The 21,336-nt window shown below is 41.0% G+C and overlaps 1 protein-coding gene across 1 annotated transcript in view; it reads right to left on the minus strand.

Moving 5' to 3' along the window:
* Window positions 1-21,336, minus strand: part of LOC126613974 (NAD-dependent malic enzyme 62 kDa isoform, mitochondrial) — a 28,109-nt gene extending 6,773 nt beyond the window's left edge. The window contains exons 1-12 of the mRNA XM_050281598.1: window positions 20,957-21,336; window positions 20,340-20,436; window positions 19,320-19,438; window positions 18,967-19,134; window positions 10,843-10,971; window positions 10,052-10,112; window positions 9,101-9,204; window positions 8,914-8,997; window positions 6,216-6,322; window positions 5,622-5,733; window positions 4,954-5,067; window positions 4,444-4,509 (exon numbers count right to left, since the gene is read on the minus strand). Coding sequence (XP_050137555.1) covers window positions 4,444-4,509; window positions 4,954-5,067; window positions 5,622-5,733; window positions 6,216-6,322; window positions 8,914-8,997; window positions 9,101-9,204; window positions 10,052-10,112; window positions 10,843-10,971; window positions 18,967-19,134; window positions 19,320-19,438; window positions 20,340-20,436; window positions 20,957-21,148 — 1,353 coding nt within the window. The 5' untranslated portion in view covers window positions 21,149-21,336. The remainder of the gene's footprint in view (window positions 1-4,443; window positions 4,510-4,953; window positions 5,068-5,621; window positions 5,734-6,215; window positions 6,323-8,913; window positions 8,998-9,100; window positions 9,205-10,051; window positions 10,113-10,842; window positions 10,972-18,966; window positions 19,135-19,319; window positions 19,439-20,339; window positions 20,437-20,956) is intronic.

Here is a 21,336-nt window from a genome sequence, read left to right on the forward strand (position 1 = left end):
GGCGGGTTCGAGCAAATAGGCGTTGGGCCATATTAGACACAGAACTTGCACACTGAACACTGAGAGCCAGCGAATCCTTAACAGCTAACTCATCAGACCGTTTGGAAAGTAGTCTGTTATCTTTGGGAGTGAGAAGGTTCCTGGCCACCACCGCAGCGGTCATATCATTCTTCATCACGGAATCACCAACGGTAAGAGGACCAGTAGGGGAGACGAAGGATGGGCGCCATATGTTGTCTGGAGAAGGCGGGGCTGCCTCTTCAACAAGGTTCAAGTCAAAACGACGGTCGGAGGGGCCAGACATTTTCAAAGGTGTTGAAGAGAGAAGAGGTCGGACAAATCAAGATCTTAGAAGTGCAAGAATGAAGCTTCTACTGGTGGAGATTCAAGTGTCCTTTGGAACTTAATGCCAGCCCTTATAAAAATCTGCACTCGACGGAGCTTCAGAAATCGAAGAGGCGCCTGCTCAGAAACCGAAAAGGCGTTTGCTTTCTCAAAACCTGGGCTGCTTAGAGATCACGAGGGTTGATCTCAGAAATCGAAGAGGCGTTTGCTTTCTCAAAAGTTGGGCTGCTCAAAGACCACGAAGGCCGATCTCAGAAATCGAAGAGGCGCTCGCTTTCTCAAAAGCTGGGCTCCCCAGAGACCACGAGGGCCGATCTCAGAAATCGAAGAGGCACCTACTTTTCCAGCCTTGTCAGCACCTGTCACACGCACACTCAGCTTTGCGGAAATTATGGGCATTCTGTCGAAGACTTCTGGGGAAGTAGAAAACACATGAATCTTACTGTTCAATCACCCACTTCCCACACGCAACAATAGCTCATGGGTACCACAGATAACTTTGCCAAAGTTCTCTGCCAAAGGGTAAAGGAACAGTACCACTGCTGGATAATTGGAAAGTCCCTGTGTGTCAACCTCTGTGCTTCGCGGCAAGGTAGACTAGCAAACATGCCCAACCTTTACTCACATTCGAGAAAACACTCCCAATAAGATTGCTTGCTCCAAAATCGAAGAGGCACCGTCCTCCGAATCTCGAGAGCCAGACTCCCAACATGACTACTTTCTTAAAAATCGAAGAGAGGGTAAAGGAACAGTACTATTGCTGGATAATTGGAAAGTCCCTGTGTGTCAACCTCTGTGCTTCGTGGCAAGGTAGACTAGCAAACATGCCCAACCTTTACTCACATTCGAGAAAACACTCCCAACAAGATTGCTTGCTCCAAAATCGAAGAGGCACCGCCCTCCGAATCTCGAGAGCCAGACTCCCAACATGATTACTTTCTCAAAAATCGAAGAGACACTACTCCCCGAATCTTCGAGAGCCAGACCCCCAGCATGATTGCTTTCTCAAAAATCGATGAGGCATCGTTCTCCGAATCAATCGAAGAGGCGCTCGCTTTCTCAAAAGCTGGGCTGCTCAGAGACCACGAGGGCCGATCTCAGAAATCGAAGAGGCACCTACTTTTCTAGCCTTGTCAGCACCTGTCACACGCACACTCAGCTTTGCAGAAATTATGGGCATTCTGTCGAAGACTTCTGGTGAAGTAGAAAACACATGAATCTTACTGTTCAATCACCCACTTCCCACACGCAACAATAGCTCATGGGTACCACAGATAACTTTGCCAAAGTTCTCTGCCAAAGTTGAGCACGTGAAGCTTGCAGCTCCCACTACATCGCTCTGACCAAGAAAGGTAAAAGAATAGCAAAGAAACAGCACTAACAAAGTTTAGACACATAAATTTTGAAGGTCTAGCTACCATATTATTACCCACAAGGGTAAAGGAACAGTACCACTGCTGGATAATTGAAAAGTCCCTGTGTGTCAACCTCTGTGCTTCGTGGCAAGGTAGACTAGCAAACATGCCCAACCTTTACTCACATTCGAGAAAACACTCCCAACAAGATTGCTTGCTCCAAAATCGAAGAGGCACCGTCCTCCGAATCTCGAGAGCCAGACTCCCAACATGACTACTTTCTCAAAATCGAAGAGAGGGTAAAGGAACAGTACCATTGCTGGATAATTGGAAAGTCCCTGTGTGTCAACCTTTGTGCTTCGTGGCAAGGTAGACTAGCAAACATGTCCAACCTTTACTCACATTCGAGACAACACTCCCAACAAGATTGCTTGCTCCAAAATCGAAGAGGCACAGCCCTCCGAATCTCGAGAGCCAGACTCCCAACATGATTACTTCCTCAAAATCGAAGAGACACTGCTCTCCGAATCTCGAGAGCCAGACCCCCAGCATGATTGCTTTCTCAAAAATCGAAGAGGCATCGTTCTCCGAATCTCGAGAGCCAGATACCACAGACCACTTTTTCAAAAGTGCTCTGACAGAGTTAAAACATGTGAAACTGGCAGCTCCCACTACCGTGCTATGACCAAGCAGGGTAAAGGAATAGCATTACTACTTGTTGTTAGGGAGACTCCTATATATGTCGACCCCCATCCCCAACGGACAGGCAGACCTGCAAAAATGCCCAACCCTTCATCATATCTGAGAGGGCACTCCCAACGAAGCCTTTCGAAATATTCAGCTTTCTTTCCCCCCGATAGTACCTCTGCAAACAAGCTATACTAGAGCAAGAATATCTCATATCATCAGGGTTAAAAGCAAGAGTATCCCATATCATGCTTTTTCCCTGTCTTTCCCTTTGGCCTTGTTTTTACCTGCAAGACAAGGAGAAAGAGAGCAATCAGTCAGCACTTGGAATCAAGCCTCCAGCCAGGAACTGACTGCCTGGAACCCCTTACCTGATTACTTACCTGGCATTGCTCTCGAGTACTCATCTTCAACATCTTATGTTTCCAGGGAAGATTCCGCACATGCTTGAGGAACAGATAGGGCAAGTGCAAAGGATACAAGGAAGCATGTGGAGACAAGCGTAACAGCACACGTGCCGATACATCCATTACTCTGTCAAAAGCAAAAGTATCCCATATCAGCAGGGTGGAACGTACTCTAGATTTGATGGACTTGTTTTGACTCTCAAATTCTTCAGTCGGCCTTATACTCTGGAGGAAACCAGAAAACCCTCAAGCTCAGTTCAAGAATAAGCCTGTGGAAAGTTACTTCTTCAAAAGCAAAAGTATCTCATATCATCTCTTCTCATTTTTCTTCTCTTTATCCTTCATGCTGCTGCAAGATGGGGAGAAGGTGAACAATCAGTCGGAGCTCTGATTGCTTACCTTGTCTGTCACCTCTTTCAGCAGACCCCCTAGCTCGGCGACTTGGGGGACTCCTACTACATGGTTTGTATCGCGCTTGACCAAGCCTGAAACTACAAGTAAGCTTCAAGTGAAATTGATACATTACCTTGTGCATCTCCACCAGTTAAAGATACCACCCCTGGATGGAGGAAGAGTATTTCCAGAGAAGATGCCACATCTACCTATGAGACAGATAAGGCAAGTCAAGACGACACCACACTCCGATACTTAGAAGTTTCGTGATTACGAGATCATTCTCCCACAATATTTCCTAATGTCATTTGTACTAAATCATTCACTTGTACTCACTAAAGGAGAGCTTGAACCTATGTACTTGTGTAAACCCTTCACAATTAATGAGAACTCTTCTATTCCGTGGACGTAGCCAATCTGGGTGAACCACGTACATCTTGTGTTTGCTTTCCTATCTCTATCCATTTATATACTTATCCACACTAATGACCGGAGCAATCTAGCGAAGATCACAAAAAGCGACCGTTTTCGCTACCTAGGATCTATCTTGCAAGAGAACGGAGAATTAGATGGAGATCTCAACCATAGAATACGAGCTGGATGGATGAAGTGTAAGAGTGCATCCAGCGTGTTGTGTGACCGTCGTAGGCCACTGAAGCTCAAGGGAAAATTTTATAGGACGGCAATAAGGCCAGCGATGTTGTATGGCACAGAATGTTGGGCGGTGAAGCATCAACACGTACACAAAATGGGTGTAGCGGAGATGAGGATGCTTCGTGGGATGTGTGGGCACACGAGAAAGGATAAGATTGGGAATGAGGATATCCGAGGTAAAGTAGGAGTAGCCGAAATTGTAGGAAAGATGAGAGAAAATCGGCTCCGGTGATTTGGACATGTGCAAAGAAGGCCGACTGACGCTCCGGTTCGAAGATGTGACTACGGGACAGAGGTTCAGGGCCGAAGGGGTAGAGGAAGACCTAGGAAAATTTTGGAAGAGACTCTAAGAAAAGACTTAGAGTACTTGGATCTAACGGAGGACATGACACAAAACCGAGCGCAATGGCGTTCTAGGATTCATATAGCCGACCCCACTTAGTGGGAAAAGGCTTTGTTGTTGTTGTTGTTGTTGTATCATTTCTGAAGTGTAAAACTACTACTCAAGATACAAAATGATCCCAGAAGCATGAAAAAAGAAAATGCTTATACTCCAAGATTTTAACGAAAAACTTTTCACGTGCATAATGCATTCTAAATACCTCTTTTGAGAACAATCCCCCGACTGCAGAAAGTCCAAGAAGCACATCAGGCTTAACTTGTTTAACCTGATAAGCAAAGAAAACGTGGTTATGAGTATTGAAAAACTGACAGTGCCTACAGAATAAGGTATTAGACAATATAACAAATAATATAACTATCTTCCCATAACATGTGTATAGTATAGAACTTAGAACATTCAATAAAACCGTATTATTATAGGGATGATAATGCTAATTATTCTTTTATGTATCGCTAGGTTCAGCTTAAATCGCTAACACAGTGCATAAATAACTCTTAGGTAAACCAGTATTGTTGTACAATTAATTGTAAAAAATAGATAAATTTAATTACAAATTCAGTAATGCAATTCTTGCAAGATGTGTACACAATATTTTTTTTAAAGCGATAGGTCATATCCAGATTCCTGTACTATATTTTAATTCTCTAAACATGGAAAAATCTTAAGAAGATCCAATTTATATTGTCTGAAGTGTGAAAAATAGACTAACCACTTCCACAAGACTTGCGCCTTCCCTTAACCCCTGACGATGAATTTCTTTGACTTTCCTCGCAAATGGACGGGCATCTGGATCAATATCTTCACGTTCCTCTGTGATCAGACCCTGCATACATGACAACCAACATAATTTTTTCAACTTAATTATCTTGTCTTGCTAATGGTGAAGCAACTAGAACAGGCAATGTTTTAATTGCATCCACTTTCAAAATCATCGATCTGGATATCGAGTACACATATAGGGAAGAACTCTATAGCCACCATAAGGTTATCTGATGAAACAAAGAAGCCACAAACAGGAGTCATCGTACCTTACATTGTAGTATCACATACTATACTAATGCCTCATTATATAAAATAGCCAATTTGGTTTGCTCAGCAGATATTTCAACAGTTCTGCTAATAGAAAGAAACTGCTTCAACGGCGTGATGGGGAAGAATATGTGGAAATGAAAAATCAGGGCATTTCCATCGAGGCTCGCTATTGAGTGGAGTTCTATAATGAACTCTATTGAAACCAAAAACTAAGTGATTAAGGATATTCCCTAGTGATAAAAGCAAAAACTTGGTTTTTATTTTTTATTTTTTATTTTTTTTCTTAAGCCGAAAGAGTTTTTTATGGTTCTAGCCTTCTAAGGCATTGTGTGACTGCTCACTCACCTTGGCATCAACCACCCAGAATTGCCTGCCTGCACTCTGAAATGCATCTTCATTGTTTCCTAACATCCTTGCCATTGTTTTCCGTGCTGCATTAAGAACCCCTATTCCTGCACTGTAAAAATGCAAAGAATAAGCAAAGAAGCCTTGATAATTCATTGTCACTGTAAATTCTTTAGCCTTATTTTGCGGTATAAAGATGCATAAATTCAAGGCCAAATAGAAGCCTCCCAAAACAACCGTTGGCAGTGTTGCATGTTTATTTGACAATGTAAATCAGAGACTGTACTCCACTCCGCAAGAGAATATCTCTCCAAGTAAAGTCCAACAGAACAGAAAGTAGAGCAATAAGAAAACAGGCCCTCTCTCTAAGTCCCATGTTGAAATAGAATAAACTGACAGGCAAACAATATTGTTTATAGTTGTTGGAGGTACAACCATACTCAAAGGACCACTAACATCTTACCAGATAAAATAAATTAATGCTCTATCCGGTTTTCATTACCACTCTATCAAAACATCCATACTCCTTGTATTCATGTCTTTCACTGCTCAGAAGTATATGCTTTAAAGAATTGAGTATCCTTAAGTACTAACCTTCCAGCACCAGCAACAACAATTTTTTGTTTAGGGAAGTCAATCATTGGCCTTCCTTGTGCTCTTACAGCTCCTAAAAGTCCAGCTATTGCAACTCCGGCTGTTCCCTGTAAGAAGATTGACATGAAATTAGGTAAAATAAACCAGAATGAAAAGATAAGTTATATGTCCAATCCATATATCCCAGTTTCAAAAGCCTGGTCCAGATATAGAATTAAGACAAATTTAAAACAGGTCAATATATATAATTGCCCACGTCATACAAATGCTTAAGCAGTTAGTGAATCATGCAACACTGAACATCAAACCAACACCCTCCTTCACATGCATCCTTTTCTTGCTTCGCAAATGGAAAGGCAGGCAAATATCTAGATTCAAGTTCTACAATCAGGAAGGTTGAAGAACTGTTACTCAAGTTCCTGCTATCTAGTGTCCAATGAATTTCCCATCAATCATTATAGCAAAAATTGTAAATACGAGTCCCCTTCTATTGAGGGATCAAATAACCTTATTTGAGGGGCACCTTGTGGGCCCCACTTTGAGTTTCATTTCAAACATAAGAACCGTCTATATTTAAAAAATTTAAATTCATCATTAAAAAATTGGGATGTGCTATTCACACACCCCTTTTTACTTCTCACACACCCCTTGTTAATTTATATCCGTTGATCTTTTTCAATTCATTCGATCTGACGGCCGAAAACCAAAAAGGTGTGGGAGAAGTAAAAAGAGGTGTGTGGATATCACACCCCTAAAAAATTATCCTTAGAAAAGTGGAGGCAAATAAGAAACTATAAAGACATCCTATTGTAGTGAAGAAAGTAGACGAACACGGTATTCCAAGAAAGACTAAAGTAATAACCTAAGGTTTAATCATTGAAATGACTCAGATTTGAGTGCTTTTTTTGCAAGGATCTTTGAGGGACTACTTCCAAATTAAACGGGTTTAATCATTGAAATACAATGAAGAGTGGGCCCTAAAAGGGTGTTCCCCAGAAAACCTTATTTGAGGGATCCCTCAATTGGTGTTGGAGTAAAGGTAATAAGGACAACAATTATATATACATTCTTATAAGCCCACACATATACATTTATGCATCTACACACACACACACCCACACACACACACACACACACACATACATATACATACATATACATATACATATACTGCAGCAACATATACAAATCAGTAGTAAATGGGTATAAAACAACATATACGGGCGATATGTTTTCAGTTCCCGTTTATTACACTAAGACAAAATTGACAGCCTGGTATACAAGTATATCCGAAACTGTAATTTTGCCCAACTAGCCATGATAAATTTCTGGGTAGTTGACATACTGCGAATGATACATCTTCACTGTACCTATATTCTGAAAGTAACTAAATGGCTAATAAACGTTCAATATTACCCAAGCATCTGAATAAAGATGTACAGTGAAGATGTATAATTTTTGTTGTAAACCAAGGATATCATGTAAAGACACCGTTCTTTTGACTTTCACCTACAACTAGCAATTTCTTGCACGACTCGTTAACCTAACACAAAACGACACGAAAATAACAATTTCAGGTCAATGAGTTAACTAATTGGGTTGTTATCATGTCACCCGTCAAGAACTTGTTAAGATAACGGGTCGAAACGGGTTACCAGCGGGTAAATCATTTCAACCCATTAAGAAAAATGTTTTTATGGTAATTTTTTAACTACTAAAGAAAACCTACTACAATAGCCATAGGATTCAATCTAACATAAGTGAGATTAAATCCTTACTGCTGGATTCTTATACTCTCACCCTCTCTCTCTCGCAGACTCCCAGTACCAACTCTACTCGGTTTGTCTTCTCTCGGTCTTGATGCTCACTCACTCACTCTCTCTCTCTCTCCCATTGCCATCTCTCTGTCTCATCTCGCCGGCCAAGCCCTTACCACGACCACGGGCTTGTCTCATCTCACCTTCCAAGCCACCACTACCATGCACCACCGCAACTAGTGATGAATCACAGCCAACTACTTTTCCCATAACCCAACTGCAAGGTTGCGAATCAAGATTCCCAGCTAACATTCATATTTGACCACGAATCCTTCCAAATTAAGGTAATTTCTTTAATTTTATGCAACAATGTGGTATGTAGATATTGCATGTTTAGTAATTTAGTATGACATTTTTCATTTGATTATTTATTGAAGTAAAATATATTTTCTTTAACAGGTTGGCTCATATTACCTGTTCATTTTAATGGGTTTGACACAATCGTGTCATGAAAACGACGCGAAAGCGGCAAACACGACACGGTCGCCAACCCCAGAGCTAGCGAAAAATGTAAGGATGAAAAGTGTGCCTCAAAGTAGATTTCTAATTTTTTTTTTCCTATGGAAAAGTTAGTATAGTTCTTTTTCTTTTGCAGGCTAAGAAGATAGGATTGGACTTTTGAACTAGAAAGAGACCTTTAATTAAAGCTATAAAACTGGGCCTACGAACTATACTTTAATTTGAAAGTGTAAATAGAGACCTTTAATTAAAGCTATAAAACTGGGCCTACGAACTATACTTTAATTTGAAAGTGTAAATAGAGGCCTTTACTCAAAAGGTGAGCAAGGAGTTTAAATTTACCCTGATTGATATAAAACGATGACACAGCCATCAACTAAAAATGATCAGATGCTACCTCATGAAATGAAGAAGTCAAATACCTGAACATCATCATTAAACATTCTATAGGTACTTCTGTAACGCTGTAACAACTTAAAGGCCCACTTGCTTTGGAAGTCTTCAAACTGTACAGAAAAGTTGTGTAAGTGTTTTTTTTTGAGAAAAGTGGTGCATATTAGCATTCCAGCTTCGTGTAACTATGTAAACAGGAATGACACTTCAAATTACCTGCACAATCACATTTGGCCAACGACTAAACACAGCTTCCATGAATTCATCAACAACAGCAAGATACTCATCACCATCAAGACGATGTCTTTCCAATCCCAAATCTAAGAATAAAGAATGGATGGTTGTTGATTGCTATGGATATAAAATCAACTGTCAAAGAATACTTGTACATAAAGAAAGAACTAGCAATACAAATGCTACTGATGCCACAGTGAATATTAATGATCTGAAAAGTGAAAGCTAGACATAAAAAAGAAAAATTGAACCATAAAATATTAGAAGTACTTGTTATAGTTGTTGAATATAATGTTTTATCATTTGGCTACGACCTGTCCCAATTACTGTAAAAATATCGACTGGATTTTTTACTAGACAAAATGAAACTAGTGTCACTTACCTTTGTACTTTTGTTTTTCCTTTTCTACTTCTACATCTAGGACACGGTAATGGTAAAAAAAAATATATTCAACCAGAAAAACAGAATAGGAGTTTTGGGCATCTAATTCAACGTTATACAAAAAAAAAATTTGCATGCTGCCCTTATGTTTATATGTTCTCTTTTTCTCGCAACGAAACTGCCTCTTGTTTTACAGTGTTAAGAATCACCAAACTTCTTGTACTCCACCGCTTTTACAAATCCTGTATTTAGAACACATTTGCCATGTGCTCACTCATTAATATATATGAACATCTTAAATTGCATGTCTTAAAGGACAATGGAACACCAAAAGTATAATCACAAAATCGTGTACCAGAACCATATTTTGATTGACTTCAAAACAGAATAATTGTTTTCTGAAATGATTGTTACCCAATTCTTCAGAGCGCCAATTCAATTCACATAAATATTATTTATTGTACCAGCACCATATTTACAATGTAAAGAATCATAACAGCGGCTTCTTATACCATACTAGATTGACCAAGATTGGATGATGAAATACTTACACAACGGGTCTTTGAGCAGCTTTTCATTGTTAGTTCCCACATCAATCATCACAGGAAGTACCTACAGGACAAGGGATGAAGAACAATAAGAAGGAAATATTTCAAAACAACTTCCCGCAAGTGACCATGAGGAGAGTATGTACGAAATGATGCATAGTACAAATCAAGAAGAAGGTTCACCAGGTCGACACCTATGGAAAACACCCAACAAGATCTAGTGGTTCACAATCTTGGAAGACGAAAGTATCACTCCCAGTATTACATCAAAATAACTTTCCACATGTGACCGCAAGGAGAGTATGTGCAAAATGATGCACAGTACAAATCAAGATGAAGGTTCACCAGGTCAACATCAATGGAAAACACCCAACAAGATCTAGCAGTTCACAATCTTGGAAGATGAAAGTATCACTAATTCCCCAGTATTACATTAAGAACCCTCTAGCAGTTGGTGTATTTTATATATACAATACAAGAAACAAGTTTATAGCTAAAAGGAAATAGAAATAGATGGAAAATTGTCATCCTGGGCCCATTAAGCCAGGAGGGATACCATAAAAAAGAATGATACATAAACTCAAATATCATTTATCAAAAGAATTTAACATATAAGGATCAATGTAATTTAAATGGGGTCACCGACATAAATTTGACAATCATCACTTCCAATCATACTAGGAGTAAACACTTTTGCTGCATTTTATGGATGTATATGTTGCGACAAACATATCACAGTTATCTAATTTGGTGATGAACCGTAACCAAAAGAAAACAAATGAGCAAGACATTACTCTTTGAGGGTTTATTCCAGCAGCAGCAACATATAAATCCAGCTTCCCAATCGCAATTCCAATTCCCTGGACTCCAAGGTCTCCAAGACCCAATATTCTGCTCCCATCGGTAACAACGATCATATCAACCTACAAATGATTTCCACGATTGATCACATGAATTATGTTGAACCATTTCTTATTTCGGTAAAGAATTAGGCTGTGTTATTTCTGAAATACCAAGACTGATGGTCACATTCAAAAATCATACCCCAAGGAAAATGTTAAAATGAGAAGAAGGGTAATAAATTTAGCCTCTGTTTCTGGTTTACTATCTTTAACAATTGACCTTCTATTAATACTTAAAACCTTTTCTCCTCCTAGTTTTAGACGCATATGAACCTCAATAAATATAATCTATTTGGTTAAACTGGTTAACTATGAACCCACGTCTCTCACTCTGAAGTCCCATATCTATACTTCTACCATTTTGCGCATTTACTAGTCCTGGCTTGTATCACTCATTTACAACAACAACAACAACAAAGCCTTTTCCCACTAAGTGGGGTCGGCTATATGAATCCTAGAACGCCATTGCGCTCGGTTTTGTGTCATGCCCTCCGTTAGATCCAAGTACTCTAAGTCTTTTCTTAGAGTCTCTTCCAAAGTTTTCCTAGGTCTTCCTCTACCCCTTCGGCCCTGAACCTCTGTCCCGTAGTCACATCTTCGAACCGGAGCGTCAGTCGGCCTACTTTGCACATGTCCAAATCACCAGAGCCAATTTTCTCTCATCTTTCCTACAATTTCGGCTACTCCTACTTTACCTCGGATATCCTCATTCCCAATCTTATCCTTTCTCGTGTGCCCACACATCCCACGAAGCATCCTCATCTCCGCTACACCCATTTTGTGTACGTGTTGATGCTTCACCTCCCAACATTCTCTGCCATACAACATCGCTGGCCTTATTGCCGTCCTATAAAATTTTTCCTTGAGCTTCAGTGGCCTACGACGGTCACACAACACGCCGGATGCACTCTTTCCATCCAGCTCGTATTCTATGGTTGAGATCTCCATCTAATTCTCCGTTCTCTTGCAAGATAGATCCTAGGTAACGAAAACGGTCGCTTTTTGTGATCTTCGCTAGATTGCTCCGGTCATTAGTGTGGATAAATATATAAATGGATAGAGATAGGAAAGCAAACACAATATGTACGTGGTTCACCCAGATTGGCTACGTCCACGGAATAGAAGAGTTCTCATTAATTGTGAAGGGTTTACACAAGTACATAGGTTCAAGCTCTCCTTTAGTGAGTACGAGTGAATGATTTAGTACAAATGACATTAGGAAATATTGTGGGAGAATGATCTCGTAATCACGAAACTTCTAAGTATCGGAGTGTGGTGTCGTCTTGACTTGCCTTATCTGTCTCATAGGTAGATGTGGCATCTTCTCTGGAAGTACTCTTCCTCCATCCAGGGGTGGTATCTTTAACTGGTGGAGATGCACAAGGTAATGTATCAATTTCACTTGAAGCTTACTTGTAGTTTCAGGCTTGGTCAAGCGCGATACAAATCATGTAGTAGGAGTCCCCCAAGTCGCCGAGCTAGGGGGTCTGCTGAAAGAGGTGACAGACAAGGTAAGCAATCAGAGCTCCGACTGATTGTTCACCTTCTCCCCATCTTGCAGCAGCATGAAGGATAAAGAGAAGAAAAATGAGAAGAGATGATATGAGATACTTTTGCTTTTGAAGAAGTAACTTTCCACAGGCTTATTCTTGAACTGAGCTGGAGGGTTTTCTGGTTTCCTCCAGAGTATAAGGCCGACTGAAGAATTTGAGGGTCAAAACAAGTCCATCAAATCTAGAGTACGTTCCACCCTGCTGATATGAGATACTTTTGCTTTTGACAGAGTAATGGATGTATCGGCACGTGTGCTGTTACGCTTGTCTCCACATGCTTCCTTGTATCCTTCGCACTTGCCCTATCTGTTCCTCAAGCAGATGCGGAATCTTCCCTGGAAACATAAGATGATGAAGATGAGTACTCGAGAGCAATGCCAGGTAAGTAATCAGGTAAGGGGTTCCAGGCAGTCAGTTCCTGGCTGGAAGCTTGATTCCAAGTGCTGACTGATTGCTCTCTTTCTCCTTGTCTTGCAGGTAAAAACAAGGCCAAAAGAAAAAACAGGGAAAAAGCATGATATGGGATACTCTTGCTTTTAACCCTGATGATATGAGATATTCTTGCTCTAGTATAGCTTGTTTGCAGAGGTATTATCGGGGGGAAAGAAAGCTGAATATTTCGAAAGGCTTTGTTGGGAGTGCCCTCTCAGATATGATGAAGGGTTGAGCATTTTTGCAGGTCTGCCTGTCCGTTGGGGATGGAGGTCGACATATATAGGAGTCTCCCTAACAACAAGTAGTAATGCTATTCCTTTACCCTGCTTGGTCATAGCACGGTAGTGGGAGCTGCCAGTTTCACATGTTTTAACTCTGTCAGAGCACTTTGAAAAAGTGGTCTGTGGTATCTGGCTCTCGAGATTCGGAGAACGATGCCTCTTCGATTTTTGAGAAAGCAATCATGCTGGGGGTCTGACTCTCGAGATTCGGAGAGCAGTGTCTCTTCGATTTTTGAGGAAGTAATCATGTTGGGAGTCTGGCTCTCGAGATTCGGAAGGCGGTGCCTCTTCGATTTTGGAGCAAGCAATCTTGTTGGGAGTGTTGTCTCGAATGTGAGTAAAGGTTGGACATGTTTACTAGTCTACCTTGCCACGAAGCACAAAGGTTGACACACAGGGACTTTCCAATTATCCAGCAATGGTACTGTTCCTTTACCCTCTCTTCGATTTTGAGAAAGTAGTCATGTTGGGAGTCTGGCTCTCGAGATTCGGAGGACGGTGCCTCTTCGATTTTGGAGCAAGCAATCTTGTTGGGACTGTTTTCTCGAATGTGAGTAAAGGTTGGGCATGTTTGCTAGTCTACCTTGCCACGAAGCACAGAGGTTGACACACAGGGACTTTCCAATTATCCAGCAGTGGTACTGTTCCTTTACCCTTGTGGGTAATAATATGGTAGCTAGACCTTCAAAATTTATGTGTCTAAACTTTGTTAGTGCTGTTTCTTTGCTATTCTTTTACCTTTCTTGGTCAGAGCGATGTAGTGGGAGCTGCAAGCTTCACGTGCTCAACTTTGGCAGAGAACTTTGGCAAAGTGATCTGTGGTACCCATGAGTTATTGTTGCGTGTGGGAAGTGGGTGATTGAACAGTAAGATTCATGTGCTTTCTACTTCACCAGAAGTCTTCGACAGAATGCCCATAATTTCTGCAAAGCTGAGTGTGCGTGTGACAGGTGCTGACAAGGCTAGAAAAGTAGATGCCTCTTCGATTTCTGAGATCGGCCCTCGTGGTCTCTGAGCAGCCCAGCTTTTGAGAAAGCGAGCGCCTCTTCGATTGATTCGGAGAACGGTGCCTCACCGATTTTTGAGAAAGCAATCATGCTGGGGGTCTGGCTCTCGAGATTCGGGGAGCAGTGTCTCTTCGATTTTTGAGAAAGTAATCATGTTGGGAGAGTGGCTCTCGAGATTCGGAGGGCGGTGCCTCTTCGATTTTGGAGCAAGCAATCTTGTTGGGAGTGTTTTCTCGAATGTGAGTAAAGGTTGGGCATGTTTGCTAGTCTACCTTGCCACGAAGCACAGAGGTTGACACACAGGGACTTTCCAATTATCCAGCAATGGTACTGTTCCTTTACCCTCTCTTCGATTTTTAAGAAAGTAGTCATGTTGGGAGTCTGGCTCTTTAGATTCGGAGGACGGTGCCTCTTCGATTTTGGAGCAAGCAATCTTATTGGGAGTGTTTTCTCGAATGTGAGTAAAGGTTGGGCATGTTTGCTAGTCTACCTTGCCACGAAGCACAGAGGTTGACATACATGGACTTTCCAATTATCCAGCAGTGGTACTGTTCCTTTACCCTTGTGGGTAATAATATGGTAGCTAGACCTTCAAAATTTATGGGTCTAAACTTTGTTAGTGTTGTTTCTTTGCTATTCTTTTACCCTTCTTGGTCAGAGCGATGTAGTGGGAGCTGCAAGCTTCATGTGCTCAACTTTGGCAGAGAACTTTGGCAAAGTTATCTGTGGTACCCATGAGCTATTGTTGCGTGTGGGAAGTGGGTGATTGAACAGTAAGATTCATGTGTTTTCTACTTCCCCAGAAGTCTTTGACAGAATGCCCATAATTTCCGCAAAGCTGAGTGTGCGTGTGACAGGTGCTGACAAGGCTGGAAAAGTAGGTGCCTCTTCGATTTCTGAGATCGGCCCTCGTGGTCTCTAGGGAGCCCAGCTGTTGAGAAAGCGAGCGCCTCTTCGATTTCTGAGATCGGCCTTCGTGGTCTTTGAGTAGCCCAACTTTTGAGAAAGCAAACGGCTCTTCGATTTCTGAGATCAACCCTCGTGATCTCTAAGCAGCCCAACTTTTGAGAAAGCAAACGCCTCTTCGATTTCTGAGCAGGCGCCTCTTTGATTTCTGAAGCTCCGTCGAGTGCAGATTTTTATAGAGGCTGGCATTAAGTTCCAAAGCACACTTGAATCTCCACCAGTAGAAGCTTCATTCTTGCACTTCTAAGATCTTGATTTGTCCGACCTCTTCTCTCTTCAACACCTTTGAAAATGTCTGGCCCCTCCGACCGTCGTTTTGACTTGAACCTTGTTGAAGAGGCAGCCCCGCCTTCTCCAGACAACATATGGCGCCCATCCTTCGTCTCCCCAACTGGTCCTCTTACCGTTGGGGATTCCGTGATGAAGAATGATATGACCGCTGCGGTGGTGGCCAGGAACCTTCTCACTCCCAAAGATAACAGACTACTTTCCAAACGGTCTGATGAGTTAGCTGTTAAGGATTCGCTGGCTCTCAGTGTTCAGTGTGCAGGTTCTGTGTCTAATATGGCCCAACGCCTATTTGCTCGAACCCGACAAGTTGAATCATTGGCGGCTGAAGTGATGAGTCTCAAACAGGAGATTAGAGGGCTCAAGCATGAGAATAAACAGTTGCACCGGCTCGCACATGACTATGCTACAAACATGAAGAGGAAGCTTGACCAGATGAAGGAAACTGATGGTCAGGTTTTACTTGATCATCAGAGATTTGTGGGTTTGTTCCAAAGGCATTTATTGCCTTCGTCTTCTGGGGCTGTACCGCGTAATGAAGCTCCAAATGATCAACCTCTGATGCCTCCTCCTTCTAGGGTTCTGTCCAGTACTGAGGCTCCAAATGATCCCCCTCCGGTGCCTTCTCTTTCTGGGGCTCTACCGACTGCTGAGACTTCTCCTAAGCAACCTTTGTGAAGGCTCCCTCTTGTGTGTTTATTTTGACTCATGTATATGTACATATTTGTAGCTTATCGGGGATATCAATAAATAAGCTTTCCTTCATTTCAACGTATTGTGTTAAATACACCAAAGCCTTCTTCGCTAAGTTCTTTGAATTTTCTTTTGTTGAAGCTTGTATGTTGAAGCTTTCTGAGTGGAGCATGTAGGTTGGGGTAGTGTTCCCTTAATTTCCCGAGTGAGGAAAACTTCTTGGTTGGAGACTTGGTAAATCCAAGTCACTGAGTGGGATCGGCTATATGAATCTTAGAACGCCATTGTGCTCGATCCTGTGTCATGTCCTTCGTTAGATCCAAGTACTCTATGTCTTTTCTTAGAGTCTCTTCCAAAGTTTTCCTAGGTCTTCCTCTACCCCTTCGGCCCTGAACCTCTGTCCCATAGTCGCATCTTCTAATCGGAGCGTCAGTAGGCCTTCTTTGCACATGTCCAAACCACCGTAACCGATTTTCTCTCATCTTTCCTTCAATTTCGGCTACTCCTACTTTACCCCGGATATCCTCATTCCTAATCTTATCCTTTCTCGTGTGCCCACACATCCAACGAAGCATCCTCATCTCCGCTACACCCATTTTGTGTACGTGTTGATGTTTCACCGCCCAACATTCTGTGCCATACAGCATCGCCGGCCTTATTGCCGTCCTATAAAATTTTCCCTTGAGCTTCAGTGGCATACGGCGGTCACACAACACGCCGGATGCACTCTTCCACTTCATCCATCCAGCTTGTATTCTATGGTTGAGATCTCCATCTAATTCTCCGTTCTTTTGCAAGATAGATCCTAGGTAACGAAAACGGTCGCTCTTTGGTATTTCTTGATCTCCGATCCTCACCCCTAACTCGTTTTGGCCTCCATTTGCACTGAACTTGCACTCCATATATTCTGTCTTTGATCGGCTTAGACGAAGACCTTTAGATTCCAACACTTCTCTCCAAAGGTTAAGCTTTGCATTTACCCCTTCCTGAGTTTCATCTATCAACACTATATCGTCTGCGAAAAGCATACACCAAGGAATATCATCTTGAATATGTCCTGTTAACTCATCCATTACCAACGCAAAAAGGTAAGGACTTAAGGATGAGCCTTGATGTAATCCTACAGTTATGGGAAAGCTTTCGGTTTGTCCTTCATGAGTTCTTACGGCAGTCTTTGCTCCTTCATACATATCCTTTATAGCTTGGATATATGCTACTCGTACTCCTTTCTTCTCTAAAATCCTCCAAAGAATGTCTCTTGGGACCCTATCATACGCTTTTTCCAAATCTATAAAGACCATGTGTAAATCCTTTTTCCCATCTCTATATCTTTCCATCAATCTTCGTAAGAGATAGATTGCCTCCATGGTTGAGCGCCCTGGCATGAACCCGAATTGGTTGTCCGAAACCCGTGTCTCTTGCCTCAATCTATGCTCAATGACTCTCTCCCAGAGCTTCATTGTATGACTCATTAGCTTAATACCCCTATAGTTCATGCAATTTTGTACGTCGCCCTTATTCTTGTAGATAGGCACCAAAGTGCTCGTTCGCCACTCATTTGGCATCTTCTTCGTTTTCAAAATCCTATTGAAAAGGTCAGTGAGCCATGTTATACCTGTCTCTCCCAAAACTTTCCACACTTCGATTGGTATATCGTCTGGGCCTATTGCTTTTCTATGCTTCATCTTCTTCAAAGCTACAACCACTTCTTCCTTCCGGATTCGACGATAAAAGGAGTAGTTTCTACACTCTTCTGAGTTACTCAACTCCCCTAAAGAAGCACTCCTTTCATGTCCTTCATTGAAAAGATTATGAAAATAACCTCTCCATCTGTCTTTAACCGCGTTCTCTGTAGCAAGAACCTTTCCATCCTCATCCTTGATACACCTCACTTGGTTTAGGTCCCTTGTCTTCTTTTCCCTTGCTCTAGCTAGTTTATAGATATCCAACTCTCCTTCTTTGGTATCTAGTCGTTTATACATATCGTCGTAAGCCGCTAACTTAGCTTCTCTGACAGCTTTCTTCGCCTCTTGCTTCGCTTTTCTATACCTTTCACCATTTTCATCGGTCCTCTCCTTGTATAAGGCTTTACAACATTCCTTCTTAGCCTTCACCTTTGTTTGTACCTCCTCATTCCACCACCAAGATTCCTTTTGGTGTGGGGCAAAGCCCTTGGACTCTCCTAATACCTCTTTTGCTACTTTTCGGATACAACTAGCCATGGAATCCCACATTTGGCTAGCTTCCCCCTCTCTATCCCACACACATTGGGTGATTACCTTCTCTTTGAAAATGGCTTGTTTTTCTTCTTGTATCACTCATTTAAAAATTAAAAAAAAAAACATAACTTCCAAACAAGTAGCTAGCAAACGTTACAAACCTGCTGGTGTCTTACATCATATGGCCATGTAAAATGCAAGGAAGATAGAAAAACAAGCATCAAGAACTAGCATATTGACAGACAATAATGAAACAAAGACATCCGAAAGTTGGAACTAAGTAAAATAAGACTCGGGAAATTAACATTATGAAATACCAATAGCCAGGACTAAATTTTGGGCGACTTAATAACTCTTCAAGTCATTACCAATGATTCAATGCGACTAATTAGCAATCAAGATTTATGTATATAATTTTTCTGTAGGACGAAGCAGAGAATATTATATTAAAAGAAAAAAGAAAATGAAGACCAAGCATTTGAAAGCCTGAGAAAACAAAGACCAATCTACAAAGTGATGATAGCTCATATAAAATATGGCATACAATGAGGGCGCCCTTAATAAGTATAAAGACCTGATCAGCAGGCCAATTATAAACCATGGACATCATTTCTCCACGATCTTCTGCACTGAAGTACATTCCCCTCGGCCTTCTAAACAGACCACTGTAATTCTGGCATACAAGACCCACAGTAGGAGTGTAGACTATAGGTGCATACTCCTCAATGTTGGCAATCAAAACCTGTTCACAGTTACAATTTTAAATAAAACATGATCCATAAAAAAAATGTAACATTTCAACTTACGCATTAAAATTTTGAAACATGTTATTTTTTAAATATCGCCTAATGAAGATAAATGGTACACGTCAATTTTAAAGTATTATTCACATCCACATTAAGTAGATGAATGCTGAAGTTAACTCACTTTATAATACATTGTCTCATTTCTGTCATGCAACCGGTTAAGTATCCGCCACTTTGCCAGAGCATTTGGATCAGACGGTCCATCTCTTGCTTGATGTTCAAGTCTTTTCAGGTCAACCACTGTCAATTAACAAATTCCAATAGGTATTAATAAAAACATTTCAGTTAGTTTATCTGGAAATAAAATGGGTTTGAACATCTAAAACTAAGAGAGAAAGCACGATGCTTAAACACTATGAAAATCCACGAATATGCAAAACTCTTGCTGCTCTAGTAAACTATTAAGAAATCTAACACACTTGGGGACTAACTTCAAAAACTTAAACGTAGAAGAAGCAAGGGAGGAGAAAGAGACCTGATTCGGAGACCGTAACAAACTAATACGATCTTCCCCTTAGTCCCCAACCTAAGCCACTAAAAAGAGGCCTGAGGACACAATTGTCCAATCTATATCACATACAAAGATGCAGGAAATTTTGAAAACCATTCCTTGCCCCTAACATATTCCCCTATTTATTTATATGCTGGCTATCTACTCCCAGCATATTTGAGAAACCAGTTAGTTAAAAATGGCCCTTTAAAAAGAGTATCAGTCAGTCAGGACTCAGGACATACCTTTGACTTTAACAACAAAAACAATTAAACTCTCAACATATCAAGGTTTATACACCAATGAAATTAAGAAATGAAACTATAAAATAACGTATTAGTAGAGATAGTCGAAAGGGAACTAAAATGTTATGTAACTTGCTACACATTTTCTTCTTTAACTATACACTATAACTCTATTACATTCAGTAATTTTCATCATTCGTTGAGGTTTAGATATGCAGTTCCTCCATCTTCTAAAAATTATTTGAATTAGTCATTTATCCAAAGTAACTGAAGGCCCTCATTGACAGTTTTTACATAAGTTATATGTGTGTCTATATAACTATTTACGTTTAAGATTTATTTCTTAACCTTAAATGGGAACAGTATTAACTTTGTCTCTACAAAAGGGAAGTAAGAACAGACTTACTAAAGCGTTCAATTTGCTGCTCGGTAGACATAACGTTTGGAGGGAGAAGTCCCCGAAGATCAAGACGATCTCGTTCTGTAAAGGAAAATGACGTCCCCTAATTTGACAATCATTTAAGGGCAAAAAAGCAAAAGCAAAGATCAATTATTTGCAACTTTAAAATCAAATTAACCAAACATCGAAAACACGAAGATGATAAACACCATCAGTATTCATATGCAATATATAGTATCACACAATGCCATGGTTCAGCACCACCAATATTCAACACTCATTCAAATTCCAATAACGTTCGTATCTCAAATTTAGATTAAACAGAAAGAGTGTACCGCTATATCAAAAAGACTCATTCAAATAATTAGGCACATTGCTTATACTACACTTGAATTTCGGATTATGCAGTAATGAACATGATTTTAGTTCAATTGTTTGCTTAACCAACAACAATTTCGATAATTAATCTCTTACATTTTAAGTTTTAACCCAACACACATAATAACAATCCAATTTACCAAATGTGCCGGTGCCGCACATAACCAAATCCCAACCACTAATTGATCAGATCATATAAACTGTAATTAATTAAAAAAAACGAGGGATTTGGATTTGGGTGTTACTTTATTGAACCAGGGGTCGTGTAGAATGTCGAGGCTGCGCTTGTGGACAATGATTGGGCGGTGGCCCTCGGTTGTGGTGAAGGATCTGGAGTGCGGGAGCAGCGGATTGCTGCCCATTCTCCTCACTCTGTACTGCTTGAGGTGTCTGACGACGGACGACGACAGCCTGATCGGCGAGTTGAAGTTCGACATTTCTCCGACCCCACCGGAGTAGTCGCAGCTCTTGCCTGTAGAGAGAGAAACTAGAGAGAGAGAGGAGTGAAGTGGGAAGAGGAAGAATCTGTGATTGGATGATTGACGGTGGAGACTTGACTTTATTATTCTGTTTTGTCAAATTGGCTGCCTTTCCACCCGAATTGGAAAGAGGGATCGCGATTTCT

Source organism: Malus sylvestris, chromosome 2 (genome assembly GCF_916048215.2).
Source record: "Malus sylvestris chromosome 2, drMalSylv7.2, whole genome shotgun sequence".
Lineage (NCBI taxonomy): Eukaryota > Viridiplantae > Streptophyta > Magnoliopsida > Rosales > Rosaceae > Malus > Malus sylvestris.